Genomic DNA, 21195 nt, shown 5'->3' with positions numbered 1-21195 from the left:
GCGGGCACAGTTTACCTGAACAGTTTGGGGAAAGGTCCCACCTGGGTAAATGAACAGTAATTCAGATAATAGATTGAGAATTCATTTCACTGTTGTACCGCGTTAAATGACATTAATTGTGAGGGAACCTCTTTTATATAGGAAGATTAAATGATACAGCCAGGTATTGTACTGAGCCACACAAACCAGAGACCCAGGTTCAATCCCCTACTGTTAATCTAAGCTGGGGTAGGAGTTGGTGGGTGGGCTACAATTGGACTCAATGGGCAGGATTTTCATTGTGCCGTGGAGTCGGGATTGGAGGCATGCGGGGGGTTAAAATCCTGAAATCGGGGGTCCCGACACCATCCCGCCCCCAACCCGCCTCCATGCCAGTTTCAAAGGAGGCGGGTACCCGCCCCACACTGGATCCCGCCTACCCGAGGCAGGAAGGGATTAGTGCCAATTAACTGCCTGTTAACAGGTAGTTAACAGGCAGTTTTTAGCCTAATCCCTATTTTGAAGGTTGAAGTGTGGGATTCCCGACGGCTCCAAACCACGCCAAGTTAGAGGAGTTGGGCCGTCGGGTTGAAGGACTTGGAGGGGTCGAGATGTCAGTGTTCAGGTGAGTGATGTATGCATGAGTGCAAAGGTAAGTGTGTTTGGTGTGTCTAAAGTGATTAAAGAAGTGCAAATTACCTTTTCTTACCTTTTCAGCCTTCCTTCCTTTAGGTCTCGGGAGTCCCTCATCTCACTGGCACAGAAAGCAGAATGGCTGCGAACTGTCAAAAGTGACAGCCTGCAGCTTTCTGTGCAGGAGAGATTTCTAACTGAGTCTGTGGAGAAGGACTCAGGTTAGAAGTAAGATTGTCAGTGTTTGACAGCTTCAAACAGCTGTGAAACGCTGATATTTCATCTGTCAAAATCTCTTGACAGATGAAATTTCAGTCTGTGACGTCACCTGTTGCCGGGTGGCCCTTAATTGGCCTGCTGAGCCCACTGGGTGGGGTCAACAAGGTCAATCAAGTTAAAATCGCATGGATTGGCCGCATCTCGATGGAGGCGGGACTACAACCCCAAAAGTTGTAGTCCCGCCTCCCACCCGACTCCTCAATGAAAATCCTGCCCAATGCCTCTGGGCTAAGGAGGGGAGAAGAACTCAGCCATGGTTCCTGCTCTTGATTATTACCCAGTGACTCCTGCTGTGAAGTGCAGGAATGTGCATTGGGCTCAACTGAAACGACCTTTTACCGTCTAGGGTCACACAGATTGACCACCTGGGTGAGGTACAGGAAGTTGGCTCAGTGGGAAGCACTCTAACTGCTGGGTCTGAAGGTTGGGGGAATCATAGTCCCACGCCCAGTACCATTGAGCACATAATCTAGGCTGACGCTTCAGTGCAGTACTGAGGGAGGGCTGCACTGTTGGAGGTGCCGTCTTTCAGATGAGATGTTAAACCAAGGCCCCATCTTCCCTTTCGGGTGGACATAAAAGATCCCACAGCACTATTTCAAAGAAGAGCAGGGGGGAGGGTTTCCCCGGTGTCCAGGTCAATATTTATTCCTCAGCCAACACCTAAAAACAGAACATCTAGTCATTATCGCATTTCTGTTTGTGGGAGCTTGCTGTGCGCAAATTGGCTGCTGCGTTTCCTACATTACAAGAGTGACTCCACTTCAAAAGTACTTCGCTGGCGTAAAGCACTTTGGGACATCCTGAGGTCGCGAAAGGCACTATAGAAATACAAGTTCTTTCTTTTTGTCTGTCAGCACTGCAAAAAAATCCACATCTTCGGGAGAAATAATCACACACGCAGGGCATGTTGGGAAGTTCAGCCAGCCTGGATAACTGTCTGGTTTCACACTCGATTCAGAACCTTCTCTGGGCTTCCGGATTATACGGGAGGCATTGCACCTTTGGTGTTGCGTTAGCTGCAAGGTGAAAAGTAACCAAGAATGTTCTTTCAAATGAAAATCACGATGGCAGCCATCGCCATGGTCACAATTGGTGGGGGTGGTGTGGGGGTGGGGAGAGGGGCGCAGGGCAAACAAAACGCTCCAGTCACTGCGTGCCTCCATATTGTAAACACGTTGGCAAAGATGTACTCTGGCTGGTACTTCTCAAAAGGAATGTGTCTACCATGTCGCTACGTATAGCCATCAGAGTGATTCTTCCCTTATTTCAGCAGCCCCCTCTATACATAAGAACATAAGAAATAGGAGTAGGAGTAGGCCAATCGGCCCCTCGAGCCTGCTCCACCATTCAATAAGTTCATGGCTGATCTGATCCTAACCTCAAATCTTCTATCACTCTCCATCCACCCGAACCCATGTGATCTCCCGGGAGAGGCGAAAAACCAGATAAAAAACCCAATGGCCAATTTGGGAGAAAAAAATCTGGGAAATTCCTCTCTGACCCATCTAGGCGATCGAAACTCGTCCAGGAGATCACTCTGTCCCTATATTTTCTACAGTATTTACCTTCTGTAAAGGCAATCTCCACCCCAAGAACCTGGTGCCGTAAGACAGAAATGGGAAGGTTTACCACTGACCAATACTGTTGCAGACTTTCAGCAAACTCAGGGAACCACATAAATGGCCGGTGGTGATCCAGGAGAAAATCAATTCTGTTGCCACATCGCGGCAGACATTTTGTTGCGACATCCATCATTATGATTGTCTTGGGGTTTTGGGTAGGGCTGGGGTGAATTCAGCAAAGAGACAAAAAGAGGAAGGCAGAGAGTGTGACCTGCTGGCAATGGAAGAAAAATTGCACTATCAGTTGTTATTCTCTCATGTGTGAGATCTCAGTGAGACGTGTACAGCAACACGTTCGGATCTCTTGATGGCCTAGTGGATGAAAGCATCACCCAATGTAGTACTGAGCCAGACAGATCAGAAGATCCCAGATTTTTGCCTCATTCTCCCCCCGCTATCCTGCGCCATTTTGGGCAGGATCGCGGATGAGAATCCAGCCCCAAAAAGTCCCGTGCAACCAGCCCTTGTCGGAGACGGGGCGATCCAGTTGCCGGTGTTCATTCTCCCACTCGGTCGCTGGAAGCTGGCGATGTTCCCATGGAAACCCATTGCAACGGAGTGTTACCTAATAAAGGCAGGACCATGCTGAGCTCTCCTGATGACACAGGTGCCGAGTGCACTGATCGATGCTAGGACCAAACTATACAGGCTAGGAAGGTAGCGGGTTCAATGACTAGCCTACGTGGAAATAGCTGACGTCAGCCAGGGCAGCAGCAGCAGGGGGCATTACAATTGGCCTCAGTATCCCTGTGCTGGGTGGGGGGAGGGGGTGGAACAGTCAGTCCGACAGGTTCCTGATCGCTGTCAATCCAAGTGTCATCTGTGGCTCAGTGGTTAGCACTCTGAGTCAAAAGGTTGTGGCATCCATTCCCACTCCAGAGACTTGAGCACGTAATCTAGGTTGACACTCTGATGCCCTGTCTGCTCTCCCAGGTGGATGTAAAAGATCCCTATGTTGAAGAAAAGCAGGGGAATTATCCCTGGAGTCCTGGTCAATATTTATCTCTCAACCAACATCACTAAAACAAATCATCTGGCCATTATCACATTGATGCTTCAGGGAGCTTGCTGTGCGCAAATTGGCTGCCGTGTTTCCTACATTACAACAGTGACTGACATGAATCAACTGAGCGGCCTGCGGGTGGTGCTGTCCAGGGAGAGTATAAATACTCAGGCACAGGCCCAGCTTGCGCAGGACATTCTTAACAGGAACCAGTGAAGGACACAACTAGACCTCCATGTTGTAAAACAGTTGATTAAAGCCTTGTTTAACGCTTAGACCAAATGCCTAGTAGTTTTCTTACATCAGTGACTATCCTTCAAAAGTACTCCCGTGGCTGTAAAATACTATGGGACCTCCTGAGCGTTATATAAATGCAAGACTTTCTTTCTTTTTATTATCAATTGCCCCTTACTAATAGTCAGCAGCTTCAGGAGAGGAGAGAATTGTGGGGGGGGGTGGGGCAGAGATAACAGTTTCAGTTCTAAATTTACATTTATATAATCAAAAAACTGTTGCATGCAACGGAAATTTGAAAAACAGACACTGCGTTTGAGTACAGAATCTGTTTAGTGCTGATGGGCGAAACACAGTTTCCTGTCAGAGATACAAATAGCTTTCCGCTAAAGGGCTGACTTACAGGCTGCAAAACACAGGCCGATATCCGAGGGTGATGAGAGAGAGAGAGAGAGAGAGAACGGATGGTGTTGTTCTAAGTTAAGGGGCTCAGGTGCAAGATCCGGCGGTGGAAGTGGCTTGATAGCATCTCTTTCAGCGCTGTGCCTGTACTCGCTTGTATCAAAAACAATGCACAACAACACTCAACCAGCCACCGACAAGGCCTCTCTCTGACAGCACATATTTGGTGCAGAGCATTCATGGGCCTTGCACACATTTAACCTTCCCCCACCCCACCCCACCCTCCTCCAGTTCACCAACACTTCTGTGAAAATCACATTGCTGGTCAGATAAGCGCAGGCATTAAATGGCACGGGAATCGCTTTAAAACAACCATGTCCCGTTTTGCTTGGCTAACCGGAATTGCTACATTTGAGCAACATAAGCCCACAGCACAGGATGCGGTGTCGGCCCATCAGGCAGAGAGGCTGGTGCGGTTGAAAGAAGGAGGCAACTTCTCGACAGGTTTTGTTTTTTAAGAAGCAAAATTGGCTTGTGGTAATTGAACCCTGTCACATTATGGAGTTAAAAGGCGAGACAAGGCCTACTGCAAGGCCTCTGCACTGTTACAAAGGGAGACAGTCGCACACCTAACTCTCTGTTAGTCTATTTTACTCTTTGGAATGCCGATTCTGAGGTAGTCTGGGAGCAGCTGTTTGTGGAAAACTCTCCCTCATGCGACATTATTAATGAATGGTGCCCACAATCCACCTTCCCCATTCACAATATTTAGGATTGCGGAAAAATGGATCGTCCCAATGTCAGTCTACGACAGAACAAGGATAGCATCCAAGCTTGGGCTGACCAGTGGCAGGTAACACTCACACTACAAGAGTGCCGGGAAATTACCATCTTGTACATCTCACTAAAACATATAAAATTCTTACAGGGCTTGACAGGGTAGATGCAGGGAGGATGTTTCCCCCGGCTGGGGAGTCTAGAACCAGGGGTCACAGTCTCAGAATAAGGGATCTGCCATTTAGGACTGAGATGAGGAGAAATTTCTTCATTCAAAGAGTTGTGAATCTTTAGAATTCTCAACGCCTGGATGCTCAGTCATTGAGTATATTCAAGAAAGAGATTGATAGATTTTTGGATACTGAGGGAATCAAGGGATATGAGGATAGTGCAGGAAAGTGGAGTTGAGGTAGAAGATCAGCCATGATCTTATTGAATGGCGGAGCAGGCTCGAAGGGCCGAATGGCCTGCTCCTGCTCCTATTTCTTATGTTCTTATGTACAAGAGAAATCCAGCCATATCCCCCCTAACATTCAATGGCACCACCATCACCAAGTCCCCCACATCTTAGGGGTCACCAATGACCAGAAGCATAAATGGAACAGACAGATCAACACCATGGCTACAAGAGCAGGACAGAGGCTGTGACAAGTGGCTCACCTCCTGACCCCTCAAAGCCTCACCGCCATCTACAAGGCTCAAGTCAAGAGTGCCATGGAACACTCACCACTCACCTGAATGTGAGCAGCTCAAACAACACTCAAGAAGCTCAACGCCACCCAGAACATGGATGTTCACTTGATCAGCGCTCCTACCACTGGAGTCAATATTCACCCCCGCTATCACTGGCACATTGTGGCAGTAGTGTGTATCATCTAAAAGGAGGCATGGCAACAAATCACTAAGGCTATTTCGACAGCGCCTCCCTCCCCTGCAATTTCTACTACCAAAAGGGACAAGAGCAGCGATATCATGGGAACTCTGTCGCCTATAAATTCTCTATCAAGTCGCAGTCCAGCCTGACTTGGACATGTATTGCCGTTGCTTCATCATTGCTGGGTCAAAATTCTCAAATTGCTCACCTAACAGCAATGTGGAAGTACCTTCGCCACCAGGACTGCAGGTTCAAGGAGAAGGCTCACCACCAACACCTTCTCGGGGCAACAGATGCCCACCTCCTGAGAAAATATAAAAGGGGAGCAGATGCTGGGAGCAGGTTGCAATGGGCAATGGTGCATTTTACCAGATGCCCACCCCTCGCTTGCAGTCCTGGCCTGGGGAAGTGTGTGCAATGCCCGTCTCAGAATCAGTACACCTACGAAGGGTTAATACTGTAGAAAAGCACATTGAACTCTGCATCTCTCTCAGCTGTGGGAGGGTGGTGTGGCCGTAGGGAGGAAGGAACGCAGCGGGGAAACCAGAAAGGACAATACTCAAAAAGGGAAATGGGGCCACTTGTTTATTTTTAAATCGCAGATGGCATTCTGGAGGGAAAGAAAAACCCAAAGATACTAAATAGGAACCTAAAAACAGCCGAGATATTTCAGATGCAGCAGATTTGGATTTTTGTATGCAAATAAATTAGTGATTAGATTCAAAACTGATCAAGAGAGACAGACAGACAGAGACAGGGCCATCAGAGAGAGACAGAGAGAGACAGACAGACTAAGACAGAGAGAGACAGAGAGAGACAGACAGACTAAGACAGAGAGAGACAGAGAGAGACAGGCAGATCAAGAGAGAGACAGAGAGAGACAGACAGACTAAGACAGAGAGAGACAGAGAGAGACAGACAGACTAAGACAGAGAGAGACAGAGAGAGACAGGCAGATCAAGAGAGAGACAGAGAGAGACGGACAGACTAAGACAGAGAGAGACAGGCAGATCAAGAGAGAGACAGAGAGAGACAGACAGCGAGAGACAGACAGAGACAGAGAGAAACAGGCAGACTAAGACAGAGCCATCAGAGAGAGACAGACAGAGCCATCAGAGAGAGAAAGAGAGAGACAGAGAGAGACGGACAGACTAAGACAGAGAGAGACAGGCAGATCAAGAGAGAGACAGACAGACTAAGACAGACAGAGACAGGCAGATCAAGAGAGAGACAGAGAGAGACGGACAGAGAGAGACAGACAGAGACAGAGAGAAACAGGCAGACTAAGACAGAGCCATCAGAGAGAGTAACAGACAGATAGACAGAAAGAGTGCGAGAGCGAAGGAGCGGGAGAGACAGGCAGAGAAGGACAGACAGAAGAAAAACCGAGAGAGAGAAAATGAGTCAGCAAGAGATAGAGATTGAGACAGACCGAAACAGAGCGCTGATGTATCTCTGAGATTAGAATCTGTTTATTCCGGCCCACACGGCGACATTTTACTTGACATTCTGCTTTCTACTGGACTCTCACGTCTATATTTATTTCTAATTTAAAGTAGCATTTCAGGATGAGTACCAAGACAAGATGTACACCTCCTCTTACTGTGCGGTCAGACCCCTTTCGATTGTCACCAGCTCCACCCAGTGGACCAAGGGGTAAATGCACCGCTTGGTGTGGTGCAACGGAGTCAAAACCCGTCTCGGGGCGGTAGAGCAGAACGGGCGATAGCGAATCGGAAACCCGTTTTTCACTCCGCCTGATTTTGTTTTTCCGTTGACTTCAATTCGCTATTGCCCGTTTTGCACTCCGGCCCAAGGGAATTAACGCCCCAATAGGTTAACAGAGGTCAGTCGGACTGAGAAAAAATATTCGCCAGGGTTCCACCTCCTATCCAGTGACGCTTGCTGTGGCCAATCCTTACTGCGTGAGATCAGCTAACTGAACACAGACCGGCCATCACACTTGGCACCTTCCTCCGTCCTTGTTAGAAAAAAAGACTTTAGTTTAAATGTTGGATGCTGATTAAAAAAAAGAGAGAACCTGCATTTATATAGCGCCTTTCGCGACCTCAGGACGTCCCAAAGCTCTTTACAGACAATAAAGTATTTCAGAGGCAGCAGATTTGGATTTTTGTATGCAAATAAATTAGTGAATAAATAAAAAAACGATAAAATGTACGTACGAATGTGCTCATATATGTACAATAGCTTCTTAAATTGCAAACGTACATTGTTGAGATTCCAATAAAAGAAATTTGAAAAATCAAAACTAGAGAGAGAAACAAAAACAGAGACCAACAGATCAAGAGACAAACAGACAGAGACAAGAAGATTAAGACAGAGAGCCATCAGAGAGAGAAACATACTGAGAGAAAGAGAGCAAGAGCGAAGGAGAGGGAGAGACAGGCAGAGAATAAGAGAGAGTTTGCATTTATATAGTGCCTTTCACAACCTCAGGGCATCCCAAAGCGCTTTACAGCCAATGAAGTACTTTTTGAAGTGTAGTCACTGTTGTGATGTAGGAAACGCGGCAGCCAATTTGCGCACAGCAAGATCCCACAAACACCAATGAGTGAATGACTAGATAATCTGTTTTATTGACGTGGGTTGAGGGATAAATATGGGCCAGGACACCGGGGAGAACTCCACCCTGCTCTTCTTCGAAATAGTGCCGCGGGGATCTTTTACATTCACCTGAGTGAGCAGGCAGGGAGCCTCGACTCGACGTCTCACCCGAAAGACGGGCACCCCCGACAGTGCAGTGCTCCCTCGGTGAGGACAATGATAACATCGGTGAAGTGTCTGGCTCGAAGCAGTCTCCAGGTCTGACAGGGTGAGAGAACTGAATTAAGAGACACTGCAGAAGCCAGAGCCTTGCACAGTCAGGCTTAGTAACTCCTCCCAGCTAGTTTCCCTGACAATATAATCAGTACTCGCTGGTTGACCAAAAATAGGCAAAAGACAACTCAGCGAGGAGAAAAAAGTGAATTGCAATTTTTGTAAATGTTCTTTTATAGATATATATATATATATAGATGTGTGATGGTGGGAGGGGGAAAAAAAAACCTTTGAACTGTTGGACACACCAGTGGTTGAATTTCATAATGCTGGCTGTGTGTTGAGTGTGAGGTAACGCACTGTTTTGTAAACGTGGTAAGTATGTGGCTGGAATGTGTTTGCAGCTGTTTTGCAAGCCAGGAAATGTATTTCTGATGATTATCCTGCTGGGGACAGCTGGTGCCCGGAGAACGAAGAGAGAGCGAGAAAGATCAGCTAGATGGCGCAGGCCCCACGGGGTTTCACAGCTCTCCGTGCTCACTCTCCGATATTTGCAATCAAATGCCACTTCACTTACATTTGGACGTGTTTCAGGCAGCAAGAAAGCAGGGGAACATTTCACAAGCACTTTCCGTAACTGCAGTTGGCAGTGCTTCAGGTTGAACTTTAGAACAAAACACTGCTCTCAAAATCTTTCTTTGCAGGTCAAAGGCATAACTTCTTCTTAGGCAGTCTCTCGGAACCGAGGATGAATTGCTTCCACAATAAAAATGAGTTCTCAGGTGACTGATGAGTCCAATGCGGGACCTGCAGTCTCTCTCACAGGTGGGGCAGACGGTGGTTGAAGGGGCGGGTGGGTGGGGTGCTTGAGTTGACGTGCGCTCCTTGTGCTGCCTGCGTTTGGCTTCCCGCTTGCTCCTGGCGAAGAGACTCGAGTTGTTTGGCACCTTCCCGGATGCTTCTCCTCCACGTTGTGCGGTCTTGAGTGTTAACAATCATTAACACTCGGTTACATACAGTGTGCTATACAATACGGTAGCATAGTGGTAGCTTTACTGGGCTAGTAATCCAGAGGACTGGACTAATGATCCAGAGACGTGAGTTCAAATTAAAAAATATATATACTGGAATGTTATACCTAGTGCCACATGTGGTGTCAGCCGTGGCTCAGTGGGCAGCACCCTTGCCCTCTGAGTCTAGAGGTTGTGGGTTCAAATCCCACTCCAGAGACTTGAGCACAAAAATCTAGGCTGACACTCCCAGTGCAGTGCTGAGGGAGGGCTGCACTGTCAGAGGTGCTGCCTTTTGGATGAGATGTTAAACCGAGGCCTCGTCGTCACACCCAGAGTGTATTGTTGTAAACTCGACACAGGAACGTAATACGTCGCAAACATACAAGGTCAGCTCATTTGGGTGCAGGTTTGTTATATAATAATTCCGGGAGTGTTACACCCAACAACACGCTGGGGCTGATAATGCGTTGCTTGGTGCCAGTAGTGAGGGAGATAAACTTGCAGGGCTACGGGGATAGAGCGGGGGAATGGGACTGACTGGATTGCTGCACAGAGAGCCGGCACGGACTCGATGGGCCGAATGGCCCCCTTCTGTGCCGTTACGACTCTATGATTCTAGTGCTGATGCCCATTGTCCACTCCTTCCCTCCCCCACCCCAGTTCGGCCAATCTGCTTCTGCCCCTTTTCCACCCAGCGGTAAAGATGAAAGTTCACCACAGCGTATTATTGTAGAGTACTGGCTGACCTCCCGTGGCGTTGATCACGGATAAGATTTTTTTTAATGATTTTGTGGAACTGAGCAAGTCTCAGCAGCCGGTATCTCTCACTGGGGCGTGTTCATTAATTGTCTCGATAACTTGTCCAGGGGCCCATGGCTTCGACCTAGCTCAGACCTGCGACTGACTTAAACTTTCAGTTACAACTCTTAAATAGCTAAAGTCATTTCACTTATTTAAAAATTCAATTTTTTTTGACGAGGAAGTATAATGTTGTGGAATGTGATTCTTGACTCTGATTGGTTGCTTGATTGATAATATCACATGGTTAGCACATACACCAATCAGAAAGCAGCATGGAACATTATATTCATACAATCATACAGACCCAAGAGATTTTATTATACAGCCAGGAAACTCTCGATTTACCGGCACCTAAATAACCGGAAATCTCTGTTATCCGGCAAAATTGAAGAGTAGGTTCAGGTAAGTTTTACTTCATATTAGTGGCCGTTCCTGGATCTGTGGCTGTGTAATCGGGGTTCCTGCACTTATTGCTAAGCAACAGGGACGCTTGGTCTGTGGCCGGGGTTCTTGCACCTGTTGCTAAGCAACAGTGAAGCCTGGATTTGTTGCTGTGTACGGAGCTCTCGTACCTTTTAACTATAACTTTCTGTAATCCGGACTTTTTGATAAACCGGCACCACGCCGGTCCCGTCGGTGCCGGATAAAAAAAGAGTTTCCTGTATATGGGAGCATTATACTCAGTGATGCACAGAGAGTTATTGCCAAATATATATAGAAGCATTATAAGGTGCCACACGACGGATTATTTCTCAGTAAAGCCCTCTCTTTCCCTGGTTTACAATGAACTGGTTGGTTGAATTTAAGAGCAGTGTGATATTTTCTGTTAGGGGGACAGGGTATGTCCTCTGGCTGCAGTTGCTATTCAGTGTGTCAGTTCTGGCTCAGTAGCAGCACTTGCTCCTGAGTCAGAAAGGTCGTGGGTTCAAGTCTCACTCCAGGGACTTGAATACATAATACAAAAAGAAAATACTGCAGATGCTGGAAATCTGAAATAAAAACAGAAAATGCTGGAGATACTCAGCAGGTCAGGCAGCATCTGTGAGGAGAGAAACAGAGTTAATGTTTCAGGTCGATGGCCCTTCGTCAGAACTGGAAAAAAAGCAGGAAATGGAACAGATTTTTGAGCAAGTGTAGGGGCTGGGAAAGGGGGGAGGGGATGATAGAACAAAAGGGAAGGTCTGTGATAGGATAGAAGGCAGGAGAGGTTAAGAGACATTAAGAGATATTCAGGACAAGAGGAGATGATAACGGGACAGGTTAAGAAACAAAGGATGGCTCGAGATGAAGTGTAAATTGCGCTGGCAGAATGAAAGACAGCTTCCATGTGGGAGAGAAGAAAAGAAGACACAGACAAAAAGTGTGGCTGAAAAATATATATATGATAGGGGCCGAGGTTATGGTCTGAAATTGTTGGAACTCTGTTGAGTCCAGAAGGCTGTAAAATGCCTTCTGTTCCATTTCCTGTTTTTTTCCAGTTCTGACGAAAGGTCATTGACCTGAAACGTTAACTTTGTTTCTCTCTTCACAGATGCTGCCTGACTTGCTGAGTATCTCTGTTTTTATTATACTTGAATACATAATCTAGGTTTGACACTTCAGTGCAGAACTGAGGGGGTGCTGCACTGTCAGAGGGGGTGTCTTTCAGATGAGATGTTAAACCTTTCAGGCGGACATGAAACATTCCACAACACTATTCAAAGAAGAGCAAGGGAGCTGTCCTGGCCGACATTGATTCCTCAAGCAAATTATCTAGTCATTTATCACATTACTGTTTGTGGGAGCTTGTTATATGCAGATTGGCTGCCATGTTTCCTATATTACAACAGTGACTACACTGCAAAGGTACTTCAAAGGCTGTAAAGGACTTTGGGACACCCCGAGGGTGTGAAAGGTGCTATATAAATGCAAGTCTTTCTTTCCTTTTATCTTTTTAACCTATCACTAGAGATGTGCAACAGCATCCACCTCCGACGCTTCCCTTCCCTTCCTTGACTTCTCCGTCTCCATTTCTGGCGATCGGCTTTCAACAAACATCCACTACAAGCCCACCGACTCCCACAGCTACCTGGACTACACATCCTCCCACCCCGCTTCCTGTAAGGACTCTATTCCATTCTCCCAGTTTCTCCGTCTCCGCCGAGTCTGTTCTGACGATGCCACCTTCCATACTAGTGCTTCTGACATGTCTTCCTTTTTCCTCAACCGAGGATTCCCCTCTACTGTGGTTGACACGGCCCTTGACCATGTCCATTCTATTTCCCGCACTTCTGCTCTCACCCCTGCCCCTCCCTCCCAGAACCACGATAGGGTTCCCCTTGTCCTCACCTTTCACCCCACCAGCCTCCACATTCAACGAATCATCCTCCGCCATTTCCGCCACCTCCAATGTGATCCCACCACCAAACACATCTTCCCCTCACCTCCCCTTTCAGCATTCTGAAGGGACCGCTCCCTCCACGACACCCTGGTCCACTCCTCAATCACCCCCAACAGCCCTGCTCCTTCACCTGGCACCTTCCTGTGCAAGCGCAGGAGATGCAACACATGCCCTTTTACCTCCTCCCTTCCCACTGTCCAGGGCCCCAAACACCCCTTCCAGGTGAAACAGCGATTTACTTGTACTTCTTGCAATTTAATATACTGTATTCGCTGCTCACGATGTGGTCTCCTCTACATTGGGGAGACCAAACGCAGATTGGGCGACCGCTTTGCAGAACACCTCCGTTCAGTCCGTACGGGTGACCCTGAGCTTCCGGTCGCCTGTCACTTTAATTCACCGCTTCACACCCACTCTGATCTCTCTGTCCTCGGGCTATTGCATTGTTCCAATGAAGCTCAACGTAAGCTCGAGGAACAGCACCTCATCTTTCGATTGGGCACTTTGCATTTTCTGTTGTTATTTCAGCATCCAGGAGTAATTTGCCATCCAATTTTTCCTTCCCTTGGTGGGGAGAAGTGTTCTCTTCCCCTTGTGTCTACAGATGTTTGACTGCTGCTCATGAGGGACAATGTCAGGGTTAATGAGAATGAGCTGGGAAAACTCTAACCTTGACACTGGATCCTGAACAAAAAAATGTACAATTCACTGCAGCCTTTACAGCTTTAACCTCAAAGCCACTGAGAAGCCCATGATTAGAAGCAAACATAACATCATTCCCAAACTACATCATTTCCTTTAAACAGGGGTCTGATAGACTGATTGTTATTTTAAGATGTCATTAAGTCACCGGATGGGCCACTCAACCGCACCAGGCATCCCATAATCAACGCCACATGCTCGCTCGGAATGCGCTCCAGAAATAGCTGAGAGGGTTTGAATTCTCCTGTCTCCCATACGGCTGATCTGAACCCTGGGAACTTTTCAATTTTCCCTTCATCCCTCTCGGCCATAGATGGTCGATGCTGGCTCCTGCCCTGACCTCTAACCCCTCCTGGAGCGTCAGATTCTAAAATACACCGAGGACATCACAGTTGCCAAATGAGTCCAAGACCCAGTGGAAATTCCACAAGTGAAGGAAATTTAAAGTAATTGGGGGGGGGGGGGGTGGAGAGAACACTGTAATTGCCCATTGTGGCCCCTGGGCCTGATTTTTGCCGCTCCCTAGCCCAGTGGCCACAAAGGCCTCCTCCTGATGGTTGTCCGCCGACTTCCTGCTGGAACGTTCACCTGTGGATGTCGGGAGGGTACAGAATTGCCTTCAGCGGTCGAATAGCCAGCTGACACTCACTATTCAGCTTCACAGGAGGAGAGCGATGGCTTGGGAGAGGTGCTGGAAGTCAGCGAGAGGCTGTGGAACCGTTACCCTGGCGCACGTAGGTGGCTTTCAAACGACAGGATTGCGCTCGCAACCGCACGGTGCTGTGGAATCCGCCTCACAATGTAAATGGACTGAATTACGCAGCACTGGCTCCCCAGCTCATTTGTTTTAATTATTCGTCCATGGGACATGGGCGTCGCTGGCAAGCCCAGCATTTATTGCCCATCCCTAATTGCCCCTTGAGAAGGTGGTGGTGAACCGCCTCCTTGAACCGTTGCAGTCCATGCGGTCCAGGCTGATACCTCGGATGGCAGGAATGACGTATGAGGAGAGATTGGGTCGATTGGGCTTGTACTCGCTGGAGTTTAGAAGAATGAGAGGGGATCTCATCGAAACTTATAAAATTCTAACAGGACTAGACAGACTGGATGCAGGAAGAAAGTTCCCGATGGTCGGGGAGTCCAGAACCAGGGGTCACAGTCTAAGGATAAGGGGTAAGCCATTTAGGACAGAGATGAGGAGGAATTTCTTCACCTAGAGAGTGGTGAACCTGTGGAATTCTCTACCACAGAAGGCAGTAGAGGCCAATTCATTAAATATATTCAAGAAGGAGTTGGATATATTTCTTAAGGCTAAAGGGATCAAGGTATATGGGGAGAAAGCAGGGACAGGGTACTGAATTTGGATGATCAGCCATGATCTCATTGAATGGCAGAGCAGGCTCGAGGGGCCAAGTGGCCTACTCCTGCTCCTACCTTCTGTGTTTCTGTGTGAAGATACTCCCACAGTGCTGTTGGGGAGGGAGTTCCAGGATTTTGACCCAGCGACGATGAAGGATCGGCGATATACTTCCAAGTCAGGATGGTGTGTGACTTGGAGGGGAACTTGGAGGTGGTGGTGTTCCCATGCGCCTGCTGCCCTTGTCCTTCTAGGTGGTAAAGGTCGCGGGCTTGGGAGGTGCTGCCGAAGAAGTGACCACCTCCATTCAAAGAGGCTGCATAACATAAAAAGGCCATTTATAGCCCTTCAGTTTGGGCTTTTGCTTTTTACAATGTTAAAATTAGGGGGGGAAATATGCAAAATTACAACCCCTCCCCACACACATCCAGGGTTTCATGCTGTTCCAGATGGATGTGCCTGGACTTCGAGCTCTGCTCTTACTGGGTGAAAGGGTGCGTGCCTGAGTTTGACATTATTTAAAATGCTATTTATTTATTGCTCAGAGGGGTCCAGACCCACTGGGGACGGACTGTTACAGATCCTGCAAGGGCCCCAGTGGGGGTAAAACCACAGCTCAACCGAAGGCAGGTCTGGGGAGGCCATTCAGCAAGGAGCTGAACAGGCGCAGTGTTAAAGGCCTGAAATGGGTTTGCTGAAGAGAAAGTAATTTATTCATTCAACATACTCCCCAATTTATTTTTTCAAATCCACTTTCTTTAAAAGTACACAAGTCCTTACATTTAATTAAATATTATCACTTTGGGCATAATGCAAAATTTGGGCACTTCTATACACCAGGAGATAGCGGATCATCTGCCTGTTATACACCTCTCCCAATTTTAATTTCCTTGGATTTCATGGGAATGAAAATCGGGAGAGATGTATAACGGGGTGGATGATCCGATATCGCCTCTTATACACTAACGCCCAAAGTCAAAATTAACCCCCCGCCTCCACACACCAGCGTCTTTTCGGTAAAGGTCGCAGAGAGCAATCAGTAGCGAGACCCTGCGTGGTTTTATTGCCTCCGTAGTTCTGAGATGCTCAGGGGAATCGTAGCGCACCCCATCGCCACCCTGGCTGGGCTCAGCAATCAGAGCTGGGGCATTACGATCAGCACGGCTCGGGGGCTCGGCCCATGTCACAACTGAGCTGCCGAGAGTGCTCGAGGTCATTTCAGTAGAATTTCAGTATAAGAGGCAGCAGCTTGGATAAGAAAGATCTACTTCTCTTTCAATTATTACAAAACCAAAAGTATATATATATATTTTTTTAGTGCTGCTTCATTTTCTGGGTCCTGCTCCCGGGCGGGGGGTGCACGGGTTGAAAGTTTCTGCTCCAGGTGATTAGCTCATGAGGGCTGTCTATAAAGACAGGGCAGGTAAGGTCGGGTGGGGGACAACGCCATTGCCATTCTCTGACCAGCCACCAGGAGGTGCAGGAGAGTCACACACAAAAACAATAGAACAATAAAACATTTAAAAAATACACAGCAGATGTTTCTGCATCTGGAAAGAGATTAAATTGGTGTCTCAGAGAGACCCTTCGCCTGTAACTTAAACGTGAACCCATTTTCCCTCCCCTTCTTCTGTCCGCTAACAAACCTGTGTATTTACAACACTTCTCAGTTTTTATTATCAGTAATACATGAGCAGGAGATTGCTTGCTACCAGTTTTGTTCCTGTGTGTAGTTTTATGGCCCGAGTGTCCTGGAGCTGTGGAACTCTTGCCTACCAACACAGAGTTTGTTTCTGGCTGCTCACCACACATGGCTTGCCCCCTCCTCCCATCACCCACTGCCCCCTCCGATGCCAAATCTATCGAATTGAACTGTGGGGTGGGGAGCGAGCTGAACCTCACCTACTCGTTTATACTGAACTAAATCACCACCTTCCTAGGAAATGCACAGATCATCATATCCGAGCTCAGACGCTCACAGATCGAATGGACAAGCTCCCATCAAGGTCCTATATTCTTTTACTATGTACATTTTTAAAATTTGTTCTTGGAATGTGGGCAACACTGGCAAGGCAGCATTTATTGCATATCTCTTGGTGCCCTGAGGACATGAGTCAACCACATTGTGTCAGATTGGATTCGTGTGTAGGACCGGTTAGGGGGTGACAGACCCCGGCCTAGAAATTGAGTAGCCTTAGCGCCGCATTTGAGGCGCTAGAGGGCCTAGCGCCGGAGTTATGGCCAGTTGGGAAATTGAGTGGGGCCCTTCCGTCGGCGTTAAGCCGGTAGCGCTGCGCCGGCACCGATGACGTCATCGGTGTGCGCAGCGTCCCGGTTGCCATGACGACGGGCCCCAGCGCCGAAATTCAGTTGCGGCCGCCTCGCCCGTGGCAGCCGCAACTAAGACTCTGGCAACCGAGTCTTCCCCGAGTTAGTGCCGGCGCATTAAGGTCGCGCGGCGGCCGGCCGCTTTCCCGTCGGCTGCCTGCCCGCACCTCCCTCCCCGGACTCCTCCACCCCCCCCCCCGCGGAACAGATGCGTCTGGCCTGCAAGCCCGGCACTTGTCCGAGGTGCCGGGCTCATTTTTTCAATATTTGAACGGACAGCGGGCGGGTGCAGGCAGCTCCTCCTTAACTGAAGGAGGAGGCCTGCACTTCCCCAGCCTGCCGCACCGCATCGGGTGCCGCAGCGCCGGATTAGCGCCGCAATTCGGCACTCAGCGCCCATTGGGAGGCGCTCACGCCCGCCAGTAGCGCCGGCCGCCGTCTGGGCGCGGCGCTACTGAATTTTTGGCGCGCGCAAGGGAATTAGCGCCGGCGCTAAATTTCCGGCGCTAAAGCCCTGGCGCGGCGTCAACTCAATTTCTAGGCCCCCATCTTGGAAGGACATCAGTAAACCGAGTTGGGTTTTTGCAACATTCCTTCACGGTTATTTTTCGGGTGCTCGCCCACTAATTGCCAGATTTTTATTGAATTCAATTTCACAACTTGTCATGGTGAACTCACAACGACTGGGTTGCTTGTCCAGTACCCTAACCACTAGGCTGTGAGGTTATTCACTTTGCTAGGAAGAATAGAAAAACAGAATACTTTTTAAATGGTGAGAAACTATTAAATGTTGGTGCTCAGAGAGATTTAGGTGTCCTCGTACAGGAAACACAGAGAGTTAGCAGGCAGGTACAGCAAGCAATTGGGAAGGCAAATGGTATGTTGGCCTTTATTACTAGGGGGTTGGAGTATAAGAGTAAGGAAGTCTTGCTACAATTGTACAGGGCTTTGGTGAGACCACACCTGGAGCACTGTGCACAGGTTTGGTCTCCTTATCTAAGGAATGATATACTTACCTTGGAGGCGGTGCAACGAAGGTTCATTAGACTAATCCCTGGGATGAGAGGGTTGTCCTATGAGGAGAGATTGAGTAGATTAGGCCTATACTCTCTGGGATTTAGAAGAATGAGAGGAGATCTCATTGAAACATATAAGATTTTGAGGGGGATTGACAGGGTAGATGCTGAGAGATTGTTTCCCATGGATGGGGAGTCTAGAACTAGGGGGCATTGTCTCAGGATAAGGGGTCGGCCTTTTAAGACTGAGATGAGGAGGAATTTCTTCACTCAGAGGGTGGGGAGTCTTTGGAATTTTCTGCCCCCAAGGGCTGTGTATGCTCAGTCGTTGAGTATATTCAAGGCTGAGATAGAAACATTTTTGGACTCTAGGGGAATCAAGGGATATGGGATAGTGCAGGAAAGTGGTATTGAGGTCGTAGATCAGCCATGATCTTATTGAATGGCAAAGCAGGCTCGGGGGGCCGTATGGCCTACTCCTGCTGCTAATTTTTATGTTCTTATGTTCTTAGGATACTGTACTCTGAATATGTACAGGGTTCCCGGTGGTATGTGTGCTGTTCATATCAGACAGGCTGCTTATATGCAGAAATATCTGGTCTGCAAGCCAAAAATTCCTAAAGGCAACAAATCCGTAGGAAGATATTGGTTACCTTTTACTCCACAGTTTTCCCCACATTTTTCCTACGTTACAACACTTCAAAAGTAGTTAATTGACTGTAAAGTGTTTTGGGAAGTCCTGAGGAAGTGAAAGGCGCTATAGAAATGTAAGTCTTTTGTTCTGTGTGAGGGACTGAGGACTCACACAACAGGAGCTGAAGACTTTCCCCATATTGTTAGAGTGAACCCTGGAGATTAGTCACCAGTGAACATTTGATGTGTATTGAGCAGGAATTGAGGAAGAGCATTCAAACGTTCAGGTGCACCTCCTGCTTTCAAGGAGCAGTGCCTTTCTGCAGAGCTTTGGGGAGGAGAATCGTGACCTAACAAGCAGCACCCCAGTAAAATCCCAGCTTCAGGCCTGATCTGCAGATGAAGACACCCTCGCCCCATTGTTTTTAGCTAGTGAACCCATGGCTCTTTGTCCTCAGTCCTAATTTAGGTTGAACACAGAAGCAAAGGTTTAAGAGTCACAAACCTCAAATGAGATTAGAGATTGGAAGATATACACCTCCCCTCCCCTCCCCCTCATAGGGTATTGTGTGTGGCACAGACTTCTAACAAAAGCATTTGGGACTAGGTTGATTAACTCCTTCAATAAGGAGCTGGATAGAGTTGCGATTAGGGAAGAAATTTGGAGTTTCATGGGACAGGTACAGACTCGGCTGATCAAACCCTTCATGGGACATGATGGTTCCTCTAGGGGCTGGAGGTGGGGTGGGGCACAGAGTACGTTGGCTGCAGAGGGCAGGAGAGCACAGTTGAATAATGAAGGTGCAGAATGGATGAATATTATAAAGGTTTGGTTGATTATCTTTGGGGATCAGGAAGTATTTATATTACACAGAATTACATAGAATTTACAGCACAGAAACAGGCCATTCGGCCCAAACGGTCTCTGGTGGAGTGTTAATGCTCCACACGAGCCTCCTTCTACCCTATTTCATCTCACACTATCAGCATATCCTCCTATTCCTTTCTCCCTCATGTACTTATCTAGCTTCCCCTTAAATGCATCTATGCTATTTGTCTGAACTACTCCCTGTAGGAGCAAGTTCCACATTCGAACCACTCTCTGGTTTATATAGAAGCCAACTATCCATTACTTTAAATATGGGGGTTATGGTCCATGATATGGTGAAGAAACAAAGAAAGAACTTGAATTTATATAGCGTCTTTCACAACCTCCGGTCATCCCAAAGTGCTTTACAGCCAATTAATTACTTATGAAGTGTAGTCACTGTTATAATGTAGGAAACGTGGCAGCCAATTCAGGCACAGCGAGTGACCAGATAATCTGTTTTAGGTGTTGGTTGAGGTATAAATATTGGCCAGGACGCCTGTACACAGTCTGTGGAAGGAGCAGGATTGCTAGGTGAAATGGTTGTCTCTTGTTCTATATTTTCTTAATTTCTTAACTAACCAGCTTTTATTCCTTTTGTTTCAGAGTTCTTTAAGTTTAAGGGCTTCAGCAGTTTAACAAACATCCCGCGACATCTGTCGTTCCGACGATCTTCAAGTAGTTCAACTGATGACAAGAAGAAATGGTTGGGAGAGAACCATCTGGACCTCCAGATTCCCAAAGAGATAGTACAAGAAACGGTAGATGATTTAGAGACTATACAACGGAGTCCTAGCTATGCCTGTTCAAGCGAAATGTACACCTACATAGGCACAATGCCACGCCGGAACTCTAACAGGGCACAGAAACCAATCAAAACTCCCAGTACTTCCAATGGACAGACTGGAGGGAGGGGTAGACTCGGGCCTCTGCCGCCAGTGCCAAACAGTGACCAAAATGAGCCACCGGATAAGGGGTCTACACTGGCTGCGGCGGCACAGCCGGACAAGGAAGCCAAAGCAGTTCAGGGATGTCCGAGTTCCAACTGTTCAAAGCCAATATATTCCAGCTCCAAAGCACCAATGCCAAACTCCACCAATTCCTCAACCAAATCAGCTGCACTTCAAAGTAAGGGTGATCCGACCAAACCAGTTGAACCACAACGCAAGGATATCCAGAGCAAACCAAATGAGCCAGAAAATGGAGATGGTCAGACCAAAGCACTTTCTGCTAAAGATGGGGCCGGGCAGCTTAATCCAACACAATCAGAAGTCATTGATGACAGGTATGATAATCGCTGGTCTTCCTTACATGTTCCATTTTGCACAATTAGTCTCAGATATGGCAACAAGACTGTTCTGCTTTAACCGTTTGAAATTTCTTTGGCAAAACCCAACAATTGATTTGTCCCCGTCTTGTTGTGCACCCTATAACCATTTTTAACAGGGATTAAACTGAACCAAGCTGGATCGGCACCTGATTAAAGAGAGGCCGACCGGTAGCTGCTGAGGCC

The 21195-nt window shown here is 47.8% G+C and overlaps 1 protein-coding gene across 1 annotated transcript in view; it reads left to right on the top strand.

The window, feature by feature from the left end:
• LOC147101681 (SH2 domain-containing protein 3C-like) overlaps positions 1-21195 on the top strand; it is a 160052-nt gene that overhangs the window by 45081 nt on the left and 93776 nt on the right. The window contains exon 4 of the mRNA XM_085965481.1: positions 20289-20967. Coding sequence (XP_085821607.1) covers positions 20289-20967 — 679 coding nt within the window. The remainder of the gene's footprint in view (positions 1-20288; positions 20968-21195) is intronic.

The sequence above is a fragment of the Somniosus microcephalus genome, chromosome 23 (assembly GCF_052327205.1).
Source record: "Somniosus microcephalus isolate GS21.2 chromosome 23, FLI_Smic_1.0, whole genome shotgun sequence".
In the NCBI taxonomy this organism is placed as follows: domain Eukaryota; kingdom Metazoa; phylum Chordata; class Chondrichthyes; order Squaliformes; family Somniosidae; genus Somniosus; species Somniosus microcephalus.
This window is presented reverse-complemented; position numbering and strand designations above follow the sequence as displayed.